At 40.2% G+C, this 25,129-nt stretch overlaps 1 protein-coding gene across 1 annotated transcript in view; it reads right to left on the bottom strand.

Annotated features, from left to right (window-relative positions):
* drp2 (dystrophin related protein 2) overlaps nt 1–25,129 on the bottom strand; it is a 353,984-nt gene that overhangs the window by 83,022 nt on the left and 245,833 nt on the right. The window contains exons 12-13 of the mRNA XM_060926712.1: nt 20,788–20,945; nt 7,962–8,128 (exon numbers count right to left, since the gene is read on the bottom strand). Of these exons, the coding sequence (XP_060782695.1) occupies nt 7,962–8,128; nt 20,788–20,945 (325 nt within the window). The remainder of the gene's footprint in view (nt 1–7,961; nt 8,129–20,787; nt 20,946–25,129) is intronic.

Below are 25,129 nucleotides of genomic sequence, written 5' to 3' on the forward strand. Positions count from 1 at the left end.
TGATGGTCATAAATAACCTAGCAGCATCATCCCTCTGGCACAAGCTGGCATGCGTGGATCCGCCACCAAACCTGCTAGCAAACATCCAGGCCCTGTTAGTGGACTTCATGTGGGACAGTCTACATTGGATTCCTCAGAATGCTCTTCATCTGCCCAAGGAGGAAGGAGTGCAAAGGCTGGTCCAGCTTGGCAGTAGAACTGCAGCCTTATGACTCCAGTTCATACAGCGACTCCTTGCTGGACCCAGCAATCTAGTGTGGAGAGCACCAACTTATGGACTGTTGCACACAGTGGGAGGGTTGGAATTGGACAGAACCTTGTTTTTAATTGACAAGAATGCTGGACATTACTGGATCACCCATTTTTTATAAGGGGCTTTTTAAAATATGGAACTGTTTCAAAAAACAATACAAGGAATGTAGGACATTACACTGGCTACTGGAAGAGCCCCTGGTCTATGGTGGACATTTGGACATCTCTGGTGGGACTACTCCCACATTGTCCAGGTCTCTGGTCTCTTCAAGGATTGTGACACTCTGGCAGCTGGTAGAGATCACAGGGAAAGACTTGTCAAGAGTGGAGTACCTGGCAGCACATATAGGACTACGGTCCCTGCATGTCACCAATCAGCTCCTACATCACTGGAGGTCCATGCTGACACCAGAGGAGCAAGTTCAGCTGATGGATGATAAAAACAGTGAGGCCAGTCCTGCAGAGGAGGAACCTTTTCCCCAAAAAGAAACTGTTGATTTCACAGAAGGTTGATTCATTACTTGTGGACAATTCCTGCTAATAATAGCCTTATATTAAAAATCTGTATGAATTTGTCAATTTCCAGGTTTTATGTATTACTTGGAGCATATCTCATATGCCTTGAAACGGCATTTCTGTCTGTAGCAAAACATGGCGTATTTGATTTGGTATAATATATTAATGAAGACATGGTCTTTCCAGTGTATAATTCTTTTTATGGTAGACCTTGTCATACATGAGCAATATGCATTTGAAATATCTCATCTCATCTCATTATCTCTAGCCGCTTTGCCCTGTTCTACAGGGTCGCAGGCAAGCTGGAGCCTATCCCAGCTGACTACGGGCGAAAGGTGGGGTACACCCTGGACAAGTCGCCAGGTCATCACAGGGCTGACACAGACAACCATTCACACTCACACCTACAGTCAATTTAGAGTCACCAGTTAACCTAACGTGCATGTCTTTGGACTGTGGGGGAAACCGGAGCACCCTGAGGAAACCCACGCGGACACAGGTGTTAGGGTTTTGCTGGGATTCGAACCTGGTTCGCTGGTGTGATAATCCAGCAAACCCCCACTAGGCCACCAGGGGGATGACTCAAGTGCAGAGGCGTGAGGCGGAAGTAGAAAAGTATCAAAAAGTTTATTTACAAAATCTACAATCCACGGCAAAAAACAAAAGTAATCCAAAAGCTCAGAAGATAAAGGGAAAATAAAAAAATATCCAAAAGTTCAAAGTCCAAAAATAAGAAAAGAAAAGGCAAAAATGCAAACGCTCAGAAGATCTCAAAAATGGTAAAAACAAAATTCAAAAAGGTCCAAAAAGAAAGCAAAGTACAAAAACCACAAAGACACAGGCAAGGAACATAGAACAGAGGGAACTAGTATAGCATGAAACGGGCCTGAAAAGTCAGACCCGAACCGGCCGGGGCCCGACAGAACTCGACCCGAGCCCAGCCCGGCCCGTTGTGATTGACAGCTTTGTAGAGCCCGTACCCGTTGCAGCCCGATTGTTTCTTTCACGGAAACCAGGCGGAAATAAAGAACACATTTTTATCCATTCATTTATTTTATTATTTTCTTAATGTCAACTTTTTTTAGGCTACCTCAAAACATTCATAGGTCAAACGAATGCATCGTAACTTTTAACAAAATAGCTAAGATGTCCACCTTACTCAGAATCGAAGAGGGGCGCATAACAAACACAAATGCGCACATAAAAGAAAATATAGGCCTAGCCATTAAAAAAACAGAACGTGTCTTATGGAGAAAATATGGAGAAAAAAAACGCTATCCATGTCTTTATATATTTGAAAATGATGCAATCAGCGGCGGCTCGTTGAAAAATGAAAACTGTTTAACTGAAGTCTCTCCTCAACCCTCCACGTTGTTCAGCAGCTGAAAATTAATAAAAGAATAGCATTAGCCCACGAGCAGGCATTTTGCACAACACAATGACCGCTCACTATAATTAAGCATTGGATTTCAAAAATATTTACTCACCAAGATCACATGCTTTTGTGGAGGAAGATGATTGCATCCACAGTAGACGGCTTCAGCGCAGTTCTGCGCTGACTGATGGTGCGTCCAGCAGCGCTGAAAACCCTTTCGCTGCTGCTGCTACTGGCAGGGATGCAGAGCACTGATCTCGCTAACTTTGCAAGTTTGGGGAATGATGTTTTGTTGATCTTCCACCAGTCGAGAATTTCCACTTCGTTATCCATGACAGCCATTTCAGTGTAGCGCGTGACCTCGTCATCTTCCCAGCCAGCTTGCGGTTCATTTTCCCATTCAGCAAAAAGCGCTCTTTTCGCTGGAAGAGGGGCTTCAATCTGGGGGTGTTCCACATCTGGGCCTTCAGCTGCAGAATGCAGAAGGGTGCGGACATGGGCATACACGGCGTTTCTGTCTGATGATGACATCATTCTCAGTTGATTGAATTTTGGCCAGAGGAACAATGCGATCTTATGCATGTCATGTATGCACACTTTCCGTATGAGCCAGTCTCCGTGTCGCTTACGTAGGACAGCTTGCTGTGGGGTGTCGAGGGCATTGGGCTGACAGTGGCGTTTAAGTTTCTCGACCCAGAGGCACACACGATGAAGTGTCGGGTATTTGTCTCCCTCAAGCTCCCGTTGAGCTTCACAGAATGGCTTCAAAAAGTCTATCAGAAAGCTCAATGTGTCAGGTGCTACGTTGTCAATGCGAGCGCTCTCCCCACGTTCAGCCAGCTTCTCGTAGAGCTCCTGAAAAACGGACTGAATGGATGTCAATGTTAGGTACACCGAACTGAATCGCGTGTCTACCATTTGCCGCAACGTCGTGGACAGGTGTGCAGCCAAGCCTGACTGTTTCACGTACTTCACTAATGCTTTAGCAGCACAAATTGTGTCTGCTATGTCTGGAGCGCCGTCTGGTTTTGACAGCTCTGTGATATCTAGACCATGGCGAAGTACTGTGTTGAGGACATGATCAATGCAGTCCAATCTCTGATATGGCCGCAGAGCTAGTTTAATATTTGCCCCCTCATCAGTCACCCACACAATTTTGTTGAGAGCGGAGGCGTTAAGGCCAAACTTCGTCACCAGCAGTCGCAGTATCTCCCGTCTGATGTTCTCTCCCGTTTTTGCCTCATCCAACGGGAACATCGCAGTCGTCAGGGTTCTGTTGACCAGTTCCATGTCAGTGGTTATGAAATGGCAGGTGATTGTCAAGCAGCTAACTTTACGGTAATCATCTGTCCACATATCCGTAGTCATTGCTATGGTAGAGTCGTTCAGCACATCATTAAGTGTCTTCACTAAAGCATCCCTCTTCTCCTCTGCCATATCAATGCACCGGCTCGCAATCGTCTTGGGGGTGGGGATAACGGAGTCTGCGGGAACCCTCCCGTACGCAGCCCCAACATTAATTAGCTCTTGAGCCAACTCTGCAAATCCCTCTCCATTTACGACATTAAAAGGTCTAATGTCTTTACAGCAGAGGCTGACACACTTCTCGGTCACCGTTTCTTTCAACTTCGCAGGTATGGGTTTTGGTGCCGTAACAAAGGAAGAGATTGAGGTTTGTGTTTGAACAATGTTACCTTTACAGCTACGATCAACATGCCTGATGAGGGACGAATTCCCGGTTGTCTTGCTGTCATACTTCAACAACGCGTCGCACTTCTTGCATTTAACATACCCCACTGCATCATTATTTTCATTGTGCACATGGTCAAAGTTTCTCCACACTTCTGACCTTGCATTTTTTTGCTTGCTGAACCAACACATAATCGCCACTGGCTAATCTCCTTTTCACTTCTGCAATGTCCATTTTGAATCTATTGCGTACCGGTCAAAATGCTCACGTGATGGCGATTTTCCCGCGCGAGTAAGGTTAAGCCCGACCCGAGCCCGACTATAAATCATAAATAATATGCGCAACCAGCCCGAACCCGGCGCGTCACATCGGGCCCCGTCGGGCTCGGGCAAATATTACAGGCTCTAGGAACTAGCACTAACAGGCATAGCATAGGAAAAAGACTCTGTGACAAGGGAACAAACAGAGGGGTATTTATACACACACTAATTAAGGAACAGGGCGGGGCAGGAAACAGGCAATGAAGACAAACACAAAAACACAGTGGCGGCCTCTAGAGGCCAAAACAAACATGACAAGATGGAAATAACAGCAGCCTCTAGAGGCCAAAACAGTCCCAGTCCTAACAACGGGGAGAACATGCAAACTCCACACAGAAAGGCCCTCGCCAGCCACGGGGCTTGAACCCGGACCTTCTTGCTGTGAGGCGACAGCGCTAACCACTACACCACCGTGCCGCCCATTTGAAACATAGGCATGAAAATTTTTTTTCATTTTTAATGCCTCATAAATCAGAAAATGTTAACTCTTTTAGAAAAATACTTAGTCACCAAAATAGTACTACAACATGAGAAATAAATACCAACATTTGAAAGATCTGATATGCTTCAATGTGGAAATACAAAGGGCCAAAACTGCTCCAAAGCACAAACAATTTTAACAGTTTTCAGGAAGCTATAAACTGACAAATATGCAACTGTGGATCTTCTTTTATACTAGTTAAAGACATCTAGTACCTAAGAACAACTGAAAATTTCATGCATCTAGCATGAATAGTCAAAAGTAATGACTTACTGAACTTAGCATCTTTTTCTGTACCACTCGTTTTTACAGTAAAATCAGTGTTACACCCCATTTTAAAGCCCCAATATCTCAAAAACTAATGAAATATAAGGCTGAAATTTTGTATGGTGTTTACTGGGAATAATAACATTAGTTTGTGAAAGTATGAAGCAAATTGGAGATGGTCAGTTGGGAGGCCTCCGGTGATTTCATATGGACTGACCCAAGGGTGAGAAAGAAATGGACTTTCAAACTGAGTCAGGTAAGCTGCTGTACAGGGCCTGTGTTAAAGTTTTAAATAAGAAAAAAACTGAGTGGGAGGGTGGACACCCCATGGAAAAATGTACTTGTTTTAATGATGATCTTAGGGTATTGTACAAACCGTCATTAGCCAAGAAGGTTACTGACCTCCAATGGAGGATTTTACATGGTATAGTGTCTGTGAATTCTTTTATCTCCATTTTAAACCCTGAGGTCACACATGAATGTCCCTTTTGTTCTCAGAGAGAAACTGTTTTTCATGCCTTTTTACATTGGTCCAGGTTGCAGTCATTGTTTTATTTGTTGCAGAACATTTTAAGGTCATTTGATGTGAATTTTACCTTTCAGCTTTTTATTTTTGGTTTTAAATATGTCAGGAGAAACAGATTCAGGTGTCAGCTGATTAATTTTATCCTTGGCCAGGCCAAAATGCCAATCTACTTAAGTAGGAAAAACATAATTGCACAAAGCACAGACTGTGACCCTGAGATAATTCTCTCCAGACTTATTAAATGCAGAGTTTTGATTGATTTTAATTTTTATAAGAACATGGGTGATTTGGAACTGTTTAAGGCAGGGTGGTGTTGTGAGGAGGCTGTGCGCTCTATAGTGGAAGAACTTCTTTGTTTTAAACGAGACTTATATTAACAGAATCACAGCAACTCACACTGTGCACTGTTATATTTAGCCTAATTTATTTAAAATGTCCCTTTTTAAAATATTTATTTATTCACCCTGATTTTATTGTGTAACGTGACTTTTGTAAAATAAAGGCTCATAAAAGTCCAAGTCTCTCTCTCTCTCTCTCTATGTGTGCATTTGTCAGTGAGATGATGCAAACAGAGAAACAGGCTCCAATGGCTCAAAGCATGTGCACGCAGTGTTGACATGCTGTCTTACTGGGTATATTTTATACAATGAATCTGAATCACTGTGAAAGGACCAGGCTAAAACTTGAGTGGGGAACAGAAGAGTGGGCCCAGCTAAGAAATAAGTCCCAAAAAGGAGGTCCAGACATGAGGTGTAAGCTACACTAGCATATGCTATTATTTGCTGCTCATATACACCAAGTGGTATATAACTGAGTCTGTGTATCTGCTTTCAACAACACTGAGATACAGCATCCAAGCAGTGCATAACATTAGGTTTATGTAATTTTAGTACCCTAGCCAAAGTATACCCTTGAGCAAATAAGAAAAACCTAAAAATCAAAATGATTTGGAAAAACATTCAGGGTCCCCAAGGCTTGAAAATGCTGTTTTACATGAAAATGTGACCAGTTGTACAATAGGGGAGAGCGGGGTAAGATGAGCCACTTTTTACATTTTTCATCATAACTACATGTTAAAGCCATTTTTGCTTCCAGTCTACACACCATACCAAATTTCAAAGTGTACTGTTACTATCTGAGCAAAAAATAATTGATAAGCTCTTATGGTTAGAGTGATATTACCTCTTGAAAAAAAAAAGTCAAGTGGCTCAACTTACCCCATGCACGGGGTAAGATGAGCCACTGTGTGGGGTAAATTGAGCCAACACAAAACATGTTAGGTTAACAAAGTAAACAACTTTTATTATTAGAAATGCAATCAGTGAATCAAGTCAAGTCAATCAAGTGGGGGATAGGGCCGTTGCATAGAGAAGGGGAGATGAAGAGAGAGGTGATAGAACGAGATGGGATAGGGAGGGATAGATAGATGGATAGAGAGAGAGATATGCATAGATAGATAGAAAGAGGGATGGTTAGAGAGGGAATGAGAGATGTACTATATTATAGAAATTACTAAAACAGTAGAACAGTGCCAAAAAATCTTATTTCTTTCAGTAGGTTAAAACATGCAGCAATCATTCCATCCATAATAATTTCATCATTATTCAATGTTCCAAGCGTTCAAATTGCAAGGGAACACCATTTGCCTCTCCCTCCGTGCTGTCCCCCCAACAGTAAAGGGGCGGGGCAATTTTTTCACAATATCCTGTCTTGACAGGACAGCCTCATCTTTCTCTTTGAAGACAAAGGTTGGCTTTCTTGCAGAGCCATGGCATGACCGGCTTCTTTTGAGAAATCTTGCCTCTATTTCGAAGACATCCAATTTGATTATCTGGCCAATGAAGAAATGCACTTTCTTCTTCCCTGTGAATTTTGCCACAACATAATCCCCCACATCTAACAACTAGTCTTCCTCATCTGATGTCATATATATATATATATATATATATATATATATATATATATATATATATATGTTGTTGTCATATATGACCAGTAAATGTGAAAACTTAAGTGTCATCCATATTGGGTAAGCTCAGCCACCAATGGGGTAAGTTGAGCCAGTGGCTCAACTTGCCCCACATCTAATGGCTCATCTTACCCCGTGGCCACCATTTTGTAGAAAAATGCTAATAAAGGGGATTAGGCTAATCAAAATTATTTTTATTAGCATTCATATCATAGCTTAGAAAGCCACTAACTTAACCCTAATGTGTCTAAATATTATTCTACTTTTGTCTTCTCTAAATCATCTTCACTGTGGACAAACATGGAATTGACTTAGAAAGCACAAAAACACATTTTTATAAATATCTCCCTCACCTAGTTTGACATGTGGTGCTCCTCTCCACAAGTGTAAGTAAATGGTCCCGCCCCCCTTTGAATGTGGTCACATGGTCACATTTGTGTACTGTTTCTTAGAAACAGGGGGTGGCTCATCTTACCCCCTGGCTCATCTTACCCCGCTCTCCCCTATTTATTGAGGACTACATACATCAGTGAACAATTTCATTAATATGTAGTAGCTAGCCCACCTGAAGCCCTTTATGGGGCACTGTTTACAGATGTAGCACCTAGCTTGGTGCTTGGCAGATTCAGCCATGGTCACACGATGCAGTACAGGAAGCCATACCATGGACTGAGGCTCCAGACTCAGCCACTCCAGGAAGTGAGTTATTTCAATAGATTGCTTACCTGGGGCCTTGTAGGAGAGCAAAAAACAGACATCATATACATAAATCCATATTAGTTGATCAATAATATGTGCAATATTGCATCTAAACATATAGGCAAAACAATAAAAAGCTAATACATATAATGAAATAATATTCACCCTCATTTGTAGATACTGAGAAGGTATTTGCTAAAAAGTGTTAGGCTACATATCTGACAATCAAGATTTTGCCACAGAAAAGTACAAATAAATAACTAAATAATTTGCTATTAAAATAATATTTATAGTTTGAAGGATAGTAACAGTTTGTCCCAACAGATATTAGAATGTCACAGTGTAACAGGTAAGAGGAAATAAATCCAATAATGGAGCGAGCTGTGAAGTGTTGAAAAACCCATACTGTGTTAATTTCCCATTATTGTGCAGCAAAGATACCTTAAAAGGGCGACAAGGTAGTGCAGTGGTCAGCACACTGCAAAAAACTGAATTTGGGGAGAAAATTCCTTAACACTAGTGAAATGATCTTGCTGCATGGACAGATAATTTTACTTGACAAGACATCTTGGAATAAGTTGGTTACAATCTAGAACTAGTTTTAATAATCTCAGAGTTGGTGTCTTGTATTCTTCTACACTGCAAAAGTGATATCTTAACAAGTTAGAATATCTTGAATATAGTTGAAATGATCTAGCATTTCTTATTAGAATAATACAAGACACCAACTCAGATTATTAAAACTAGTTCTACGTAGATTGTAACCAACTTATTCCAAGATCTCTTGTCAAGTAAAATTATCTGTCCATGCAGCAAGATCATTTCACTAGTGTTAAGGAATTTTCTCCTCAAATTCAGTTTTCAGTTTTTTGCAGTGCACTGTCGCCTCACAGCAAGATACTTCCGTGTTCGAACCTCACGGTCGACGGGGACCTTTCTGTGTGGAGTTTGCATGTTCTCCCTGTGTCTACATGTGTTTCCTCTATGTGTGCCAGTTTTCCCCACAGTTCAAAGACATGCAGATTACTGTAGGTAAAATACCCAGCCAACTGTGGTTGCACAAGCCAGTGCATACTTAGTGCCGGTTCCAAGCCCGGATAGATTGGGGAAGGTGTAAAACCTATGCCAAATCAAATATGCAGAACAGATCAGGTGTGCTGACCCCTAATGGGAGCAGTCAAAAGAAGAAGAAAGATGCCTTAAAAGTTTTATTTTTCCCAAAGCTCTCTTTGACTACCAACGATCCATAATTAAAGCAAATGTCTCTTCCACAGCCCATTTAATATGGCACTGCTATTGTGTGTGTGTGTTTGATTAGTGTTTGCGACTCCAGATTGTTTTTAGAACTCATTAAATTTTTAAAACACTGAAACAAACCTTTGCAATGTGTACGTTGTAGCAAATACAGTTCCAATGATCCAGAATAGGATCTCACTCAAACCCAGTAACAGCCTTTCCATCTACACCCAACCATCCAATCCAACCCCCCCCAACACACACACACACAAATTCCCTGATCCTAAGGCAAGCTCAGCTGTGCTGCTTTATCAGATTTTGTTTGCAGACTCAGACTTAGTTAGCAAAGAAGCTTGACACTGCATTAAAATATCATCAGCTCGTAATATGCTGAAATTGAACAAATGTGGAAATGAGTAGATTGGAATTAAACATGGCTGCTATCAGTCATTGTTTTGAATGGGGAAGGATTTAATGAAGGTCTGACGATATGACTAAAAACTAATGGGTTTAAGGACCCATTCCAGAAAGCTTTGGTCCCTGCAGCAATTCTATAATTAGGTCCTCTATATACACTATATTGCCAAAAGTATTTGCTCACCCATCCAAATTATCGGAATCAGGTGTTCCAATCACTTCCATGGCCACAGGTGTATAAAATCAAGCACCTAGGCATGCAGACTGTTTTTACAGTTTGGAGCTGGCCCCTTCCTCTTCCAACATAACTGCACCAGTGCACAAAGCAAGGTCCATAAAGACATGGATGACAGAGTCTGGTGTGGATGAACTTGACTGGCCTGCACAGAATCCTGACCTCAACCCGATAGAACACCTTTGGGATGAATTAGCGGAGACTGAGAGCCAGGCCTTCTCGTCCAACATCAGTGTGTGACCTCACAAATGCGCTTCTGGAAGAATGGTCAAAAATTCCCATAAACACACTCCTAAACCTTGTGGACAGCCTTCCCAGAAGAGTTGAAGCTGTTCTAGCTGCAAAGGGTGGACCGACGTCATATTGAACCCTATGAATTAGGAATGGGATGTCACTTAAGCTCATATGTGAGTCAAGGCAGGTGAGCAAATACTTTTGGCAATATAGTGTAGCTAAATGCAGTGGCATTCCAAGAAGTTACTGTGGTTGTTAAAGAATTACAGTCCCATTTGCATGATGACAGACTGAAGCAGGGGTGCAGGTGCGCGCACACACACACACGCAGAATAGAATGAATTGGCTCATAATATGCCAAAATGCCAATGCATAGTTACACTCAGGTTTGACTAATAATTATTGACTGTATCACAATAGTTACAATGAATACAGAATATAGTTTTTTAATATGTATTATTATACATATAGGACACTTTTTGGATGGAAAAAAGCATGTATTTTATTCCCTTCTAGTGGGTTTAATTAATTTGGTTTAATAGTATGTAATATTGTTAGCATATCGCTTATCTTATGTGTATTATGTCACTCGACCCAATGGAGAATGAATGATGAATATGGTTTATTATATTGCATGGTTGTCAAGACAGCATGATGTCACACATCGGAGCTGATATGAATATTCAATGAGTTTTCTGCTGCGCATGCACAGAAGCATTTATTTATTCGCCGGCAGTGCCCGCAGTCTTTGACCTTTTACATGTACATTGGATTGACAGAACACTGAATTCTTCTTCTAAAAAATTACATTGGATCAGAATCAGCACTGGATATTAGTAAGTAACCCCCCGTTCTTAACTCATCTTCGAATCGTTCAATATCATGTTAGCTGAATGGTATATATCTGATATACAGTGGTGCTTGAAAGTTTGTGAACACTTTAGAATTTTCTATATTTCTGCATCAATATGACTTAAAACATCATCAGATTTTCACACAAGTCCTGAAAGTAGATAAAGAGAACCCAGATAAACAAATGAGAGAAAAATATTATACTTGGCCATTTATGCATTGAGGAAAATGATCCAATATTACATATCTGTGTGTGGCAAAAGTATGTGAACCTTTGCTGTCAGTATCTGGTGTGACCCCCTTGTGCAGCAATAACTGCAACTAAACGTTTCCAGTAACTGTTGATCAGTCCTGCACACCGGTGTGGAGGAATTTTAGCCCATTCCTCCGTACAGAACAGCTTCAACTCTGGGATGTTGGTGGGTTTCCTCACATGAACTGCTCACTTCAGGTCCTTCCACAACATTTCAATTGGATTAAGGTCAGGAATTTGACTTGGGCATTCCAAAACATTAACTTTATTCTTCTTTAACCATTCTTTGGTAGAACGACTTGTGTGCTTAGGGTCATTGTCTTGCTGCATGACCCACCTTCTCTTGAGATTCAGTTCATGGACAAATGATCTGACATTTTCCTTTAGAATTCACTGGTATAATTCAGAATTCATTGTTCCATCAATGATGGCAAGCCATCCTGGCCCAGATGCAGCAAAACAGGCCCAAACCATGATAATACCACTACCATGTTTCACAGATGGGATAAGGTTCTTATGCTGGAATGCAGTGTTTCCTTTCTTCAACCATAATGCTTCTCATTGATACCAAAAAGTTCTATTTTGGTCTCATCCATCCACCAAACATTTTTCAAATAGCCTTCTGGCTTGTCCATGTGATCTTTAGCAAACTGCAGACGAGCAGCAATGTTCTTTTTGGAGAGCAGTGGCTTTCTCCTTGCAACCCTGCCATGCACACCATTATTGTTCGGTGTTCTCCTGATGGTGGACTCATGAACATTAACATTAGCCAATGTAAGAGAGGCCTTCAGTTGCTTAGAAGTTACTCTGGGGTCCTTTGTGACCTCACTGACTATTACACGCCTTGCTCTTGGAGTGATCTTTGTTGGTTGATCACTCCTGGGGAGGGCAACAATGGTCTTGAATTTCCTCCATTTGTACACAGTCTGTTTGACTGTGGATTGGTGCAGTCCAAACTCTTTAGAGATGGTTTTGTAACCTTTTCCAGCCTGATGAACATCAACAACGCTTTTTCTGAGGTCCTCAGAAATCTCCTTTGTTCGTGCCATGATACACTTCCACAAACATGTTGTGAAGATCAGACTTTGATAGCTCTCTGTTTTTTAAATAAAACAGGGTGCCCACTCACACCTGATTGTCATCCCATTGATTGAAAACACCTGACTCTAATTTCACCTTCAAATGAACTGCTAATCCTAGAGGTTCACATACTTTTGCCACTCACAGATTTGTAATATTGGTTCATTTTCATCAATAAATAAATGACCAAGTATAATATTTTTGTCTCATTTGTTTATCTGGGTTTTCTTTTTCTACTTTTAGGACTTGTGTGAAAATCTGATGATGTTTTAAGTCATACAGTTAGGTCCATATATATTTGGACACTGACAGAAATTTTGTTTTTTTTTACCTGTTTACTGAAACATATTCAAGTTATAGTTATATAATGGACATGGACAAAGTCCAGACTTTCAGCTTTCATTTGAGGGTATCCACATTAAGATTGGATGAAGGGTTTAGGAATTTCAGCTCCTTAACATGTGCCACCCTGTTTTTAAAGGGACCAAAAGTAATTGGACAATTGACTCAAAGGCTATTTCATGGGCAGGTGTGGGAAATTCCTTCATTATGTCATTCTCAATTAAGCAGATAAAAGGCCTGGAGTTGATTTGAGGTGTCGTGCTTGCATTTGGAAGATTTTGCTGTGAAGAAAACATGCGGTCAAAGGAGCTCTCCATGCAGGTGAAACAAGCCATCCTTAAGCTGCGAAAACAGAAAAAACCCATCCGAGAAATTGCTACAATATTAGGAGTGGCAAAATTTACAGTTTGGTACATCCTGAGAAAGAAAGAAAGAAAGAAAGAAAGAAAGAAAGAAAGAAAGAAAGAAAGAAAGAAAGCACTGGTGAACTCATCAATGCAAAAAGACTTTGACGCCCACAGAAGACAACAGTGGTGGATGATCGCAGAATAATTTCCATGGTGAAGAGAAATCCCTTCACAACAGCCAACCAAGTGAACAACACTCTCCAGGAGGTAGGCATATCAATATCCAAATCTACCATAAAGAGAAGACTGCATGAAAGTAAATACAGAGGGATCACTGCACAGTGCGAGCCACTCATAAGCCTCAAGAATACAAAGGCTAGATTGGACTTTGCTAAAAAACATCTAAAAAAGCCAGCACAGTTCTGGAAGAACATTCTTTGGACAGATGAAACCAAGGTCAACCTCTACCAGAATGATGGAAAGAAAAAAGTATGGTGAAGGTGTGGTACAGCTCATGATCCAAAGCATACCACATCATCTGTAAAACACGGCGGAGGCAGTGTGATGGCTTGGGTATGCATGGCTGCCAGCGGCACTGGGTCACTAGTGTTTATTGATGACGTGAAACAGGACAGAAGCAGCTGGATGAATTCTGAGGTATTCAGAGACATACTGTGTGCTCAAATCCAGCCAAATGCAGCCAGACTGATTGGTCGGCATTTCATAATACAGATGGACAATTACCCAAAACATAAAGCCAAAGCAACCCAGGAGTTTATTAAAGCAAAGAAGTGGAATATTCTTGAATGGCCAAGTCAGTCACCTGATCTCAACCCAATTGAGCATGCATTTCACTTGTTAAAGACTAAACTTCAGATAGAAAGGCCCACAAACAAACAGCAACTGAAAACCGCTGCAGTAAAGGCCTGGCAGAGCATTAAAAAGGAGGAAACACAGCGTCTGGTGATGTCCATGAGTTCAAGACTTCAGGCAGTCATTGCCAACAAAGGGTTTTCAACCAAGTATTAGAAATGAACATTTTATTTACAATTATTTAATTTGTCCAATTACTTTTGAGCCCCTGAAATGAAGGGATTGTGTTTAAAAAATGCTTTAGTTCCTCACATTTTTATGCAATCATTTTGTTCAACCCACTGAATTAAAGCTGAAAGTCTGAACTTCAACTGCATCTGAATTGTTTTGTTCACAATTCATTGTGGTAATGTACAAAACCAAAATTAGAAAAATGTTGTCTCTGTCCAAATATTTATGGACCTAACTGTATTTATGCAGAAAATAGAAAATTCTAAAGGGTTCACAAACTTTCAAGCACCACTGTACAGTACCACAAAAAAAAGCCAATATTATTTAAATGTTTGAGTCCTCAATAGACAATTATATTGTTTTTATTGCACTTAAACAGCTATGTTTGTATTATTTATGTGGTAGTTTAGTTTGGACATGAAGTAGTTGTAATGCTTACTATGAAATACACACTTTATGTAATTTCGGCCAAAACATAAGGGGCCACTTTAAAACGAAACACTGAACAAGACATCATCAGCCATTATACTTTCTCTTCACTCTCTCAAATAATTGAAGTGCTTGGTTCCACAATGCGATAAGCACCATTTTAAATAAATAAAGTTCCCACCAAAAGAAGTTTGGAATTTGACTGCTAATCAAAGTTCCATAATCAATTTTAGGCAAAACGAGACATCCTCCACATTTCTCTGCATTGTATATCCCCTTTCATTCCAAACCGTGATAAATCATCAGTGGTGTTTTCAGCAGAACCCAATATCTCCACTCGACCAATCACAGTGCACCATTCAAATAAGGAAACAATAATAGTCCCACTGACTGTCAAAATCGCAGAGAATCCCCATCTTTTAGTGAAATTCTGAACAAAATAAATGAACAGCTTTGATGGAATCAAACATTTCTTATCTTAATGTTTTATATTTGAATAGAAAATGTGGTCCAATGTTATTTTCCACTTTGATTGAGTGCATCTGATTCTTCCTGGGATCTAAATATGCCACTTAACATATACTAGTGCATCTCAAAGAATTAGAATACCATGAAAAAGTTCCTTTTTTCATAATTTAATTCAAAAAGGTAAACTTTCATATATTCTATATTCATTACATGTAAAGTGAAATATTTAAAGCCTTTTTTGTTTTAATTGTGATGATTATGGCTTATAGCTCAAGAAAATCAGAAATCCAGTATCTCAAATTATTAGAATATTCCCCAAGATCAATAAAAAAAAGGATTTACAAAACAGAAATGTCCAACTTCTGAAAAGTATATTCATTTATACACTCAATACTTGGTTGGGGCTCCTTTACCATGAATTACTGTATCAATGCGGTGTGGCATGGAGGTGATCAGTCTGTGGCACTGCTGAGGTGTTATTGAAGCCCAGGTTGCTTTGATAGTGGCCTTTAGCGTATCTGTATTTTTGTGTCGGGTGTTTCTCATCTTCCTCTTGACAATACCCCATAGATTCTCTATGGGGTTCAGGTCATGCAAGTTGGCTGGCCAATCAAACACAGTAATATCATGGTCAGCAAACCATTTGGTAGTAGTTTTGGCACTGTGGGTAGGTGCTAAGTCCTGCTGGAAAAGGAAATCAGCATCTCCAAAAAGCTCGTCAGCAGATAGAAGCATGAAGTGCTCTAAAATCTCCTGGTAGATGGCTGCACGGGCGCAGATAGAGGGGGGGACGGTGGGGATTCGTCCCACCCAGATTTAAATTCACCTCGTTCAGTCCCCCCCACTTATAGGGAGGAAAAAACGTCTATGCTGTCTTTCTTTGCATAAGGCAAACCTCACGGAAAAATCAAAATACTAATTACCATTTGGTTTATTGAGGTGCACAGCAGTACATACATAGTTGCAACTGCGCAGACTGCACAGGTTGCAAGCTCGAGCTTGGTTGCTATGGTTACCCACAACAAGTTTGACAGGCATATCGGGGACAGCTCCTCCTAGTTCAGGACCCCAACACGGCATGATGAAGGGTGCCAAAAGGCAGAAAACGATTGCATCGTTTTTTTTTAAAAAAACAAAACCGACTGTAAGTAATCTGTGCTTTATCATATCACCTTGCAATTTTTTGATAGTCTGTTCAAAGTAATGTCATAGTGAAAGTAAAATCGTATGGAGTAGAGATGCCTTTCTGGTAGCCTCCTTCTTTCGGTGGTAGCCTGTAGATACAGTGCTCAGAAGGCAGTTTTAATGTTTAATCTGGCATTCCCTGCCATAATTTCAGCGAGCATATTGTTTCATAAGGAAACTTTGTGAAGAGTTGTTGACTGACTGCCGCTCATGCAACACACAGGCATAGTTACAAAGTCAGGATGCACTGGTTTACACTTTACACACACACACACACACACACACACACACACACACACACACACACACACACACACACACACACACACACACACACGTAGCCCAGCCTCTCGCTGTGTTTAACAGTTGGAACTTAGTGGTTTTAAAACTAGTTTTGCAATTTCTGTGCATGATGATAATGTGTAAACTTTGGATTTCCATAGGCTATGTTAAAATGTTATCATTGTCCTGGCCTGCAGGTAGTTCCTGGTGATGGCAGTGAGGGAGGTGAAATAACATGTATACACACTACCGTTCAAAAGTTTGGGGTCACCCAGACAATTTTGTGTTTTCCATGAAAAGTCACACTTTTATTTAACACCATAAGTTGTAAAATGAATAGAAAATATAGTCAAGACATTTTTCTGGCCATTTTGAGCATTTAATCGACCCCACAAATGTGATGCTCCAGAAACTCAATCTGCTCAAAGGAAGGTCAGTTTTATAGCTTCTCTAAAGAGCTAAACTGTTTTCAGCTGTGCTAACATGATTGTACAAGGGTTTTCTAATCATCCATTAGCCTTCTGAGGCAATGAGCAAACACATTGTACCATTAGAACACTGGAGTGATAGTTGCTGGAAATGGGCCTCTATACACCTATGGAGATATTGCACCAAAAACCAGACATTTGCAGCTAGAATAGTCATTTACCACATTAGCAATGTATAGAGTGTATTTCTGATTAGTTTAAAGCGATCTTCATTGAAAAGAACAGTGCTTTTCTTTCAAAAATAAGGACATTTCAAAGTGACCCCAAACTTTTGAACGGTAGTGTGTGTATATATATATATATATATATATATATATATATATATATATATATATATATATATATATACACATACATATATATACACACACACAAAATGGAATAATTTGCTGACAGCTCAGTCCCCCCCAGTTCAAAAATCCTATCTGCGCCCCTGGATGGCTGTGTTGACTTTGGACTTGATAAAATACAGTGGACCAACACCAGCAGATGACATGGCACCCCAAATCATCACAGACTGTGGAAACTTCACACTGGGCTTCAAACACCTTGGATTCTGTGCCTCTCCACTCTTCCTCCAGACTCTAGAACCGTGATTTCCAAATTAAATGCAAAATGTACTTTCATCTGAAACGAGGACTTTGGACCACTGAGCAACAGTCCATTTCTTTCTCTCCTGAGCCCAGATAAGACACTTCTGACATTGTCTCTGGCTCAGGAGTAGCTTGATATTAGGAATGCAAAAGTTGTATCCCCTTTCTTGAAGATGTCTGTTCGTGATGGGTCTTGATACACTGACACCAGCCTCAGTCCACTCCTTGTGAAGCTCTCCCAAGTTCTTGAATCAACTTTTCTTGACAATCCTCTCAAGACTGCGGCCATCCCTGTTGCTTGTGTACCTTTTCCAGCCACCCTTTTCAGCAATGACCTTTTGTGGCTTACCCTCCTTGTGGAGGGCATCAGTGATCATCTTCTGGACAACAGTCAAGTCAGCAGTCTTCCCCATGATTGTGGTTGTGTGTACTGAACTAGACCAAGAGATACACTGTGTTCATACTGTTTTACTCAAACTCGAAATGAAATATTCTAATATTTTGAGATGGGTTTTTTTATGTTTTTGTACTGTATGCTATACTGATTAAAATTAAAATAGAAAAATGCTTGAAACATTTTAGTTTATGTGTAATGAGTCTAGAATATATAACATTTTCACTTTCTTAAATAACTGATGGAAAATATTGAACTTTTTCACAATATTCTAATTTTTTGAGATGCACTAGTATATTTAGGCACTGCCTAAAAGCAGCGCTACAAATGAGTGTAAAATGGGTTAGTAAATAATCCCATGTTGTTTTTTAAAAAGCAAATTAAAAATAAGCGCTGGATAAAACCCCATCTATCTCATGTAAATAAAAATACAAATTTTGTTGTCTAGTGTTTGTGAGATACATTGTCTTGTACCTACAATCGGGTTCCCTGTGGTCACAAAAGCCATCACAAATCAGGTTGATGCATTACCATATTCTCTTAAGTATGGAGCTTCGTTCTGCTATAAATTTAATTGTACATGCTGTACAAGGTGTCCAAACTTCTAAATTAATTTTTTTAGAAGCCAAGAAGCCTTCATACATACACTCAAGCATAGACTTAAGCACACAGTGAAATTTAACCTCTGCATTTAACCCATCTGAAGCAATGAACATACACATGCACACGCAGGTGAGCAATGAGCACACACATACGCAGAGCAGTGGGCAGCTATGCTACAGTGCCCAGAGAGCAGTTGTGGGTTAGGTGCCTTGCTCAGGGGCACTTCAACCCAAGCTCAGGCCATGGCTGCCCCATGTTAACCTAACCGCATGTCTTTGAACTGTGGGGGAAACCAGAGCACCTGGAGGAAACCCACGCAGAGACAGGGAGAACATGCAAACTCCACACAGAAAGGCCCCCGTTGGCCACTGGGCTCGAACCCAGAACCTTCTTGCTGTGAGGCAATAGTGCTAACCACTACACCACTGTTCAGAATAAAAAAGTTTGTCCTTAAAAAAAATTCCATGTAAACAGCTGACTGGGCCTATTAACATTCCTCAGACCTTAGTTTTTTTAATTAGATTGGGGCTTGTGGACAACAAGATGAATGTAATTTGAGAAAATCTGTGGTCCAATATAAGAGATGTATAAGAGCAACTGTAGCACAAACTACTGACAAAGTTAATGCTGGCTATGTTAGAAATGTTTCAGAGCACAGTGTGTTACAGCTTTCTCTGTATGGGGCTGCACAGCCACAGACAGGTCAGAGTGTATTCTACTAACATCTTGGTGCCAAATACCACAGCACAGCATACCTCCAGAGGTCCTTTGGAGTCCATGTGTTGACAGGTCAGAGCTGTTTTGGTGGCATAATGTTATGGCTGATTGGAGTATAACCAACTAAATTTTCTCAGAAACACAGGCAAGTGTTTGTTTTTTTTCCCCCAGTGTTTTTGGAATCATAGTCATTGGTTTTGTAATTAAAAATAAATAAATATATATATATATATATATATATATATATATATATATATATATATATATATATATATATGGTATATATACACACTGTGTTTAAATCCAAACACAGATACAGATATGTGGAGCACTAAATAGATACAGGTGGTATACTACTAACAACCAGCCAAATCACAATTTTGGAAAACCCAATGCGTTTTACACATTGATCATGAAATAGCACTTTTAAAATATGCCAATGACACTGCTTCTTAATTAAAAACATTTGTAAGTAGTTACTTATTTACAACTTTTACAATTTTATCTAAATGGCCTTTAGTCACATTCTCAGTTTGATTTCAAAAACAAATTTAGGTCTGAGGAGGACATTTATTATTGCAGTGACTGGAAACAGCGGTTGTTGTAATTGTTGTCAGTTGTATGTTGCAACCGCAAAGGCTCATGGAACTGTTAATGTTTAAGCTTAGAGCATGCTAGGGACTAAACAGCAATATGCCACCATGGCTGAGACTCCTGCAGGAATTTTAATAGGCATGCATCATGTAGTAAAATCAGCTGCTCCTAGATATGTGTGATTTATGGAGCACAGAAGATTTCATGAGAAGCTGAGATTTCCATCTTGCAACTCCTTCCCCACATGCTTGCCACATTAGTTTGCTACCTATCAACACAGATGATAGGATACATTGCATAAGCAGAGTAATGTTCTTTTATATATTGAGTTGACAGAATGGCAAGATTTTTTTTCCACAGCTACCCCAACCCATAAAAGAACAGGTAGATGCTCCACTGACCATTAAAAAATGTTTAGTTTTATTTTATTTTAGGATGTTGCTGTTCATGATGCCACACTATGTCGGACAAGTTCTTGCTCTGATGCACATTAATGCATTTTTAATAAAGTATACAATTGTCTGCCTGATTTACAGTATTTGATAATTATTTGACAGTCTGCTGTCGAATCAAGAACAGTGGTTCTCAACCAGTGTGCCATGAGGCAAAGTTAAATGTGCTGCAGTGCATTATTGGTCAAATCTTGCTAATGGCCATCATAATGGATATCATAACATATATGACATTTTTCATAATCGATAACAAACTAAGTTGGTGTGCCTTGACATTCTGGTTTGGCCTTTGATGTGCCTTAGCCCCCAAAATGGTTGAAAACCTCTAATGCAGAAGACAGAAAAAGAACTTTGCATAATAAGAGGTAAATATTATAGAGTGAAAGTGATTCGATAACATCTGACAGAGTATAAAGTATCATCTTTTCTCAACTGTTTCAGACTCACCATGCGGAAACAGCTGTGGACACTGGGTTCCACATTACTCCCGCCAAAAGCTGCCACCTCACCAAGCTGTCGAGGGATCTGGATGGCTTCATGCAGAAGCAGGCTGAGGTGCTTCTGATCTATCAGGCCATTTGACTCACATGCCTGTCGAAACAGGTCTAAACAAATACCAAGAAGGAATGGACCATCAATAATAAGTGGAATACTACATCTGAAAAATAGATGAGTCATTAGCATACAATTATATAATATATTAGATAATTACAAATGCTAATGGGAGTTCAGGTTAGCTCATTTCTCTGAGTTTGTGTTTCCATGAACACATTTTTCCAAGGTCTACTTAGATGCCAGATGGCAGCATTTCAAGACGTAAAAAATCTTCTATATCATCTTTCTAGTTCTCCCAGGATATTTCAGCCTACTCCAAACAACTGTCTTATCCTCTTTCAGGTATAGCTCATACAACCCCGATTCCAAAAAAGTTGGGACAAAGTACAAATTGTAAATAAAAACGGAATGCAATGATGTGGAAGTTTCAAAATTCCATATTTTATTCAGAATAGAACATAGATGACATATCAAATGTTTAAACTGAGAAAATCTATCATTTAAAGAGAAAAATTAGGTGATTTTAAATTTCATGACAACAACACATCTCAAAAAAGTTGGGACAAGGCCATGTTTACCACTGTGAGACATCCTCTTTTCTCTTTACAACAGTCTGTAAATGTCTGGGGACTGAGGAGACAAGTTGCTCAAGTTTAGGGATAGGAATGTTAACCCATTCTTGTCTAATGTAGGATTCTAGTTGCTCAACTGTCTTAGGTCTTTGTCGTATCTTCCGTTTTATGATGTGCCAAATGTTTTCTATGGGTGAAAGATCTGGACTGCAGGCTGGTCAGTTCAGTACCCAGACCCTTCTATGCAGCCATGATGCCGTAATTGATCCAGTATGTGGTTTGACATTGTCATGTTGGAAAATGCAAGGTCTTTCCAGAAAGAGACGTTGTCTGGATGGGAGCATATGTTGCTCTAGAACCTGTATATACCTTTCAGCATTGATGGTGTCTTTCCAGATGTGTAAGCTGCCCATGCCACACGCACTAATGCAACCCCATACCATCAGAGATGCAGGCTTCTGAACTGAGCGTTGATAACAACTTGGGTCGTCCTTCTCCTCTTTAGTCCGAATTACACGGCGTCCTTGATTTCCATAAAGAACTTCAAATTTAGATTCGTCTGACCACAGAACAGTTTTCCACTTTGCCACAGTCCATTTTAAATGAGCTTTGGCCCAGAGAAGACGTCTGCACTTCTGGATCATGTTTAGATATGGCTTCTTCTTTGAACTATAGGGTTTTAGCTGGCAACGGCGGATGGCACGGTGAATTGTGTTCACAGATAATGTTCTCTGGAAATATTCCTGAGCCCATTTTGTGATTTCCAATACAGAAGCATGCCTGTATGTGATGCAGTGCCGTCTAAGGGCCCGAAGATCACGGGCACCCAGTATGGCTTTCCGGCCTTGACCCTTACGCACAGATTCTTCCAGATTCTCTGAATCTTTTGATGATATTATGCACTGTAGATGATGATATGTTCAAACTCTTTGCAATTTTACACTGTCAAACTCCTTTCTGATATTGCTCCACTATTTGTCGGCGCAGAATTAGGGGGATTGGTGATCCTCTTCCCATCTTTACTTCTGATAGCCGCTGCCACTCCAAGATGCTCTTTTTATACCCAGTCATGTTAATGACCTATTGCCAATTGACCTAATGAGTTGCAATTTGGTCCTTCAGCTGTTCCTTTTTTGTACCTTTAACTTTTCCAGCCTCTTATTGCCCCTGTCCCAACTTTTTTGAGATGTGTTGCTGTCATGAAATTTCAAATGAGCCAATATTTGGCATGAAATTTCAAAATGTCTCACTTTCGACATTTGAATATATGTTGTCTATGTTCTATTGTGAATACAATATCAGTTTTTGAGATTTGTAAATTATTGCATTCCGTTTTTATTTACAATTTGTACTTTGTCATAACTTTTTTGGAATCGGGGTTGTATGAAAAGAAGGCAGTCTTAAAAAAGCTAGTGAGGCTTTTAATGTCAGCTTGCTAGGGAGATTTGTGGAACAAGGCTGTTTATATACTGAACATTCTGCATCATGTTATTTTGCATCAATTTGCTGTTCAACAGGGTTCATATAAATAACTCCAGAAACCACCTACCTGCACAAACACATTGTCATTGTGTGTGATGTCCAATTACAGGAGATGTGCTATCACATGGTCTAATCAAGTTACCTGCTTATAGCACCTACAATGTGGCTGCTACAGCAGCTGACCAGCATCTCTACCAGTTTTATTGCACAGGTCTTTAGTGATGATATTGGCCTGCAAGGACCTGTAACTTAAAGACAAAAGCTTTTGCCAAATTTCAATTGCTGGTGTAACTTTAATTACCAATTGCTAGGAATGAAATTTGCTCATTCAGCCTCAAAAGCATCAGTGAGGTCAGGCATTAATGTCAGGCAAGGACACCTGGGGCACCACCAGCATTCCCATTCATCTCAAACGTGTTCAGTGGGGTTGAAGTCAGTGTTCTGTGCAGGTTGCTCAAGTTCTTCAACTCCAACTATGGCAAACCATGTCTTCATTGACCGACCTTGCTTTGTGCACAGGGATGTTATCATAGTGGAACAGGTTTGGACCTCTTAGTTCCAGTGAAGGGAAATTGTAAGTTATATATAATACCTTTACATTCACAACACTTTATTCGAACACTATCTAATCCTGGGTAGGGCCTCCCTTTGTTCTCAAAATAGCCTCAATTCTTTGTGACATGGATTCCACAAGATCTTGGAAACTTTCCTTTTAGAATCTGGTCCATGTTGACATGATTTCATCACACAATTCCTGGAGATTTTTCAGATATGCAGAATTTGGGCATTTGAAGATTAGAAGAAAAAAAGCAACACCTTGTCTTTTTTCTGTCTTCAATAATCCAGTTTGGGTGACTCTGTGCTCATGATAGCCTTGGATTTCTGTTCTTGGCTGACAGGAGTGGTACCCAATGTGGTCTTCTGCTGTTGTAACCCATCCACCACAAGGTTTAATGTTTTGTGCATGCCGAGATGCTTTTCTGCTCACCACAGTCGTAAAGAGCGAATGAGTTATATCCTTCTTCCTGGCAGTTCAAACCACTTTCCTCTGGCCATTTTCCTCAGCCATCTCTTATTAAAGGAATCCTCCAGAGGATTTGCTCTTAAACTTATGTTAAGTAAAAGTATTCGTAGATTTCAACAGTCAAACATTCATTTTTGGTGACCAAATAGTGTTCTAGAAAAATGTATTAAAATACCAGATGGGCCTCCTGCAGAAGTGACATATGCGATGACATGGCTTAGTGGAAGCTTGGAGCAACTTGGCTCTTTATATTTTCCGCTTACATCATGGCTTTGCTAGTAGAGTTTGAACAAACCATCTAATGAGATGCTTTCATCTCCCAACAAAGAACACTGGATAATCTTGTATTTGAAGACAACTGTGTCTGTCAGGATTTCAACACTGACTGGTTCATCTGTCTGCACAGCAATATCCCTCTTTCCGGTCAATTCACATTCCTAGCGCATAAATGAAAACGAAACTGAAACTACCATGAAATAAAACTTTGGAAATTTCAAATGAGTGAGTTTCATGCAGAATATTCTGAGTAATTCTCTTATCTGGAGTATAAGTGACCGTACCTGAAGCTCACTCGAATGCTCCGTCGCTTGATGCATTGGTGATTGTTCTTTAACATCAGTCTTTTCTTTGTTACCCATATTTTCTTCCAATAGACGCTGAAAGAGCCTACAACGCATCGGAATGCCGATTACAATTCACCAGGTAAGACAGCGATAATATACCAGGGACGGATCCAGATCACTGCACGTGCATAAATATATGTGCACCACTTGGCATATAGTCATCAGGCATTTGTTTACTTTACCGTTAGCAGCTACATGGGCTATAGCCATGCTCAACCAACAGACCGGGCCGAGCCGCAGTCATAGTGGGCCATGGCTGCCCTCTTTGGAAAGAGCTCGGCATGCTCTATGCCCCAGTGCAAATCCATAGCAATGTGGTAAAATTAGTGAAAATATTTCTGCAAATGTGCATCTGTCAGATTCTTGGGCTGGATCTGTCCCTGTATACTACAAAGAACCATGGTAGAACAAAGTCGAAACTAACCTCTTGGTGTTGTCTCTGTTGCCGCTCAACACTGCATTGGCGGACTTTTGGAGCTGAACGATGAGCAAATATTGTTGGCACAGCATCATCTTTTCTTTCTTTTTATTCT

Source organism: Neoarius graeffei, chromosome 8, assembly GCF_027579695.1.
Source record: "Neoarius graeffei isolate fNeoGra1 chromosome 8, fNeoGra1.pri, whole genome shotgun sequence".
NCBI lineage: Eukaryota > Metazoa > Chordata > Actinopteri > Siluriformes > Ariidae > Neoarius > Neoarius graeffei.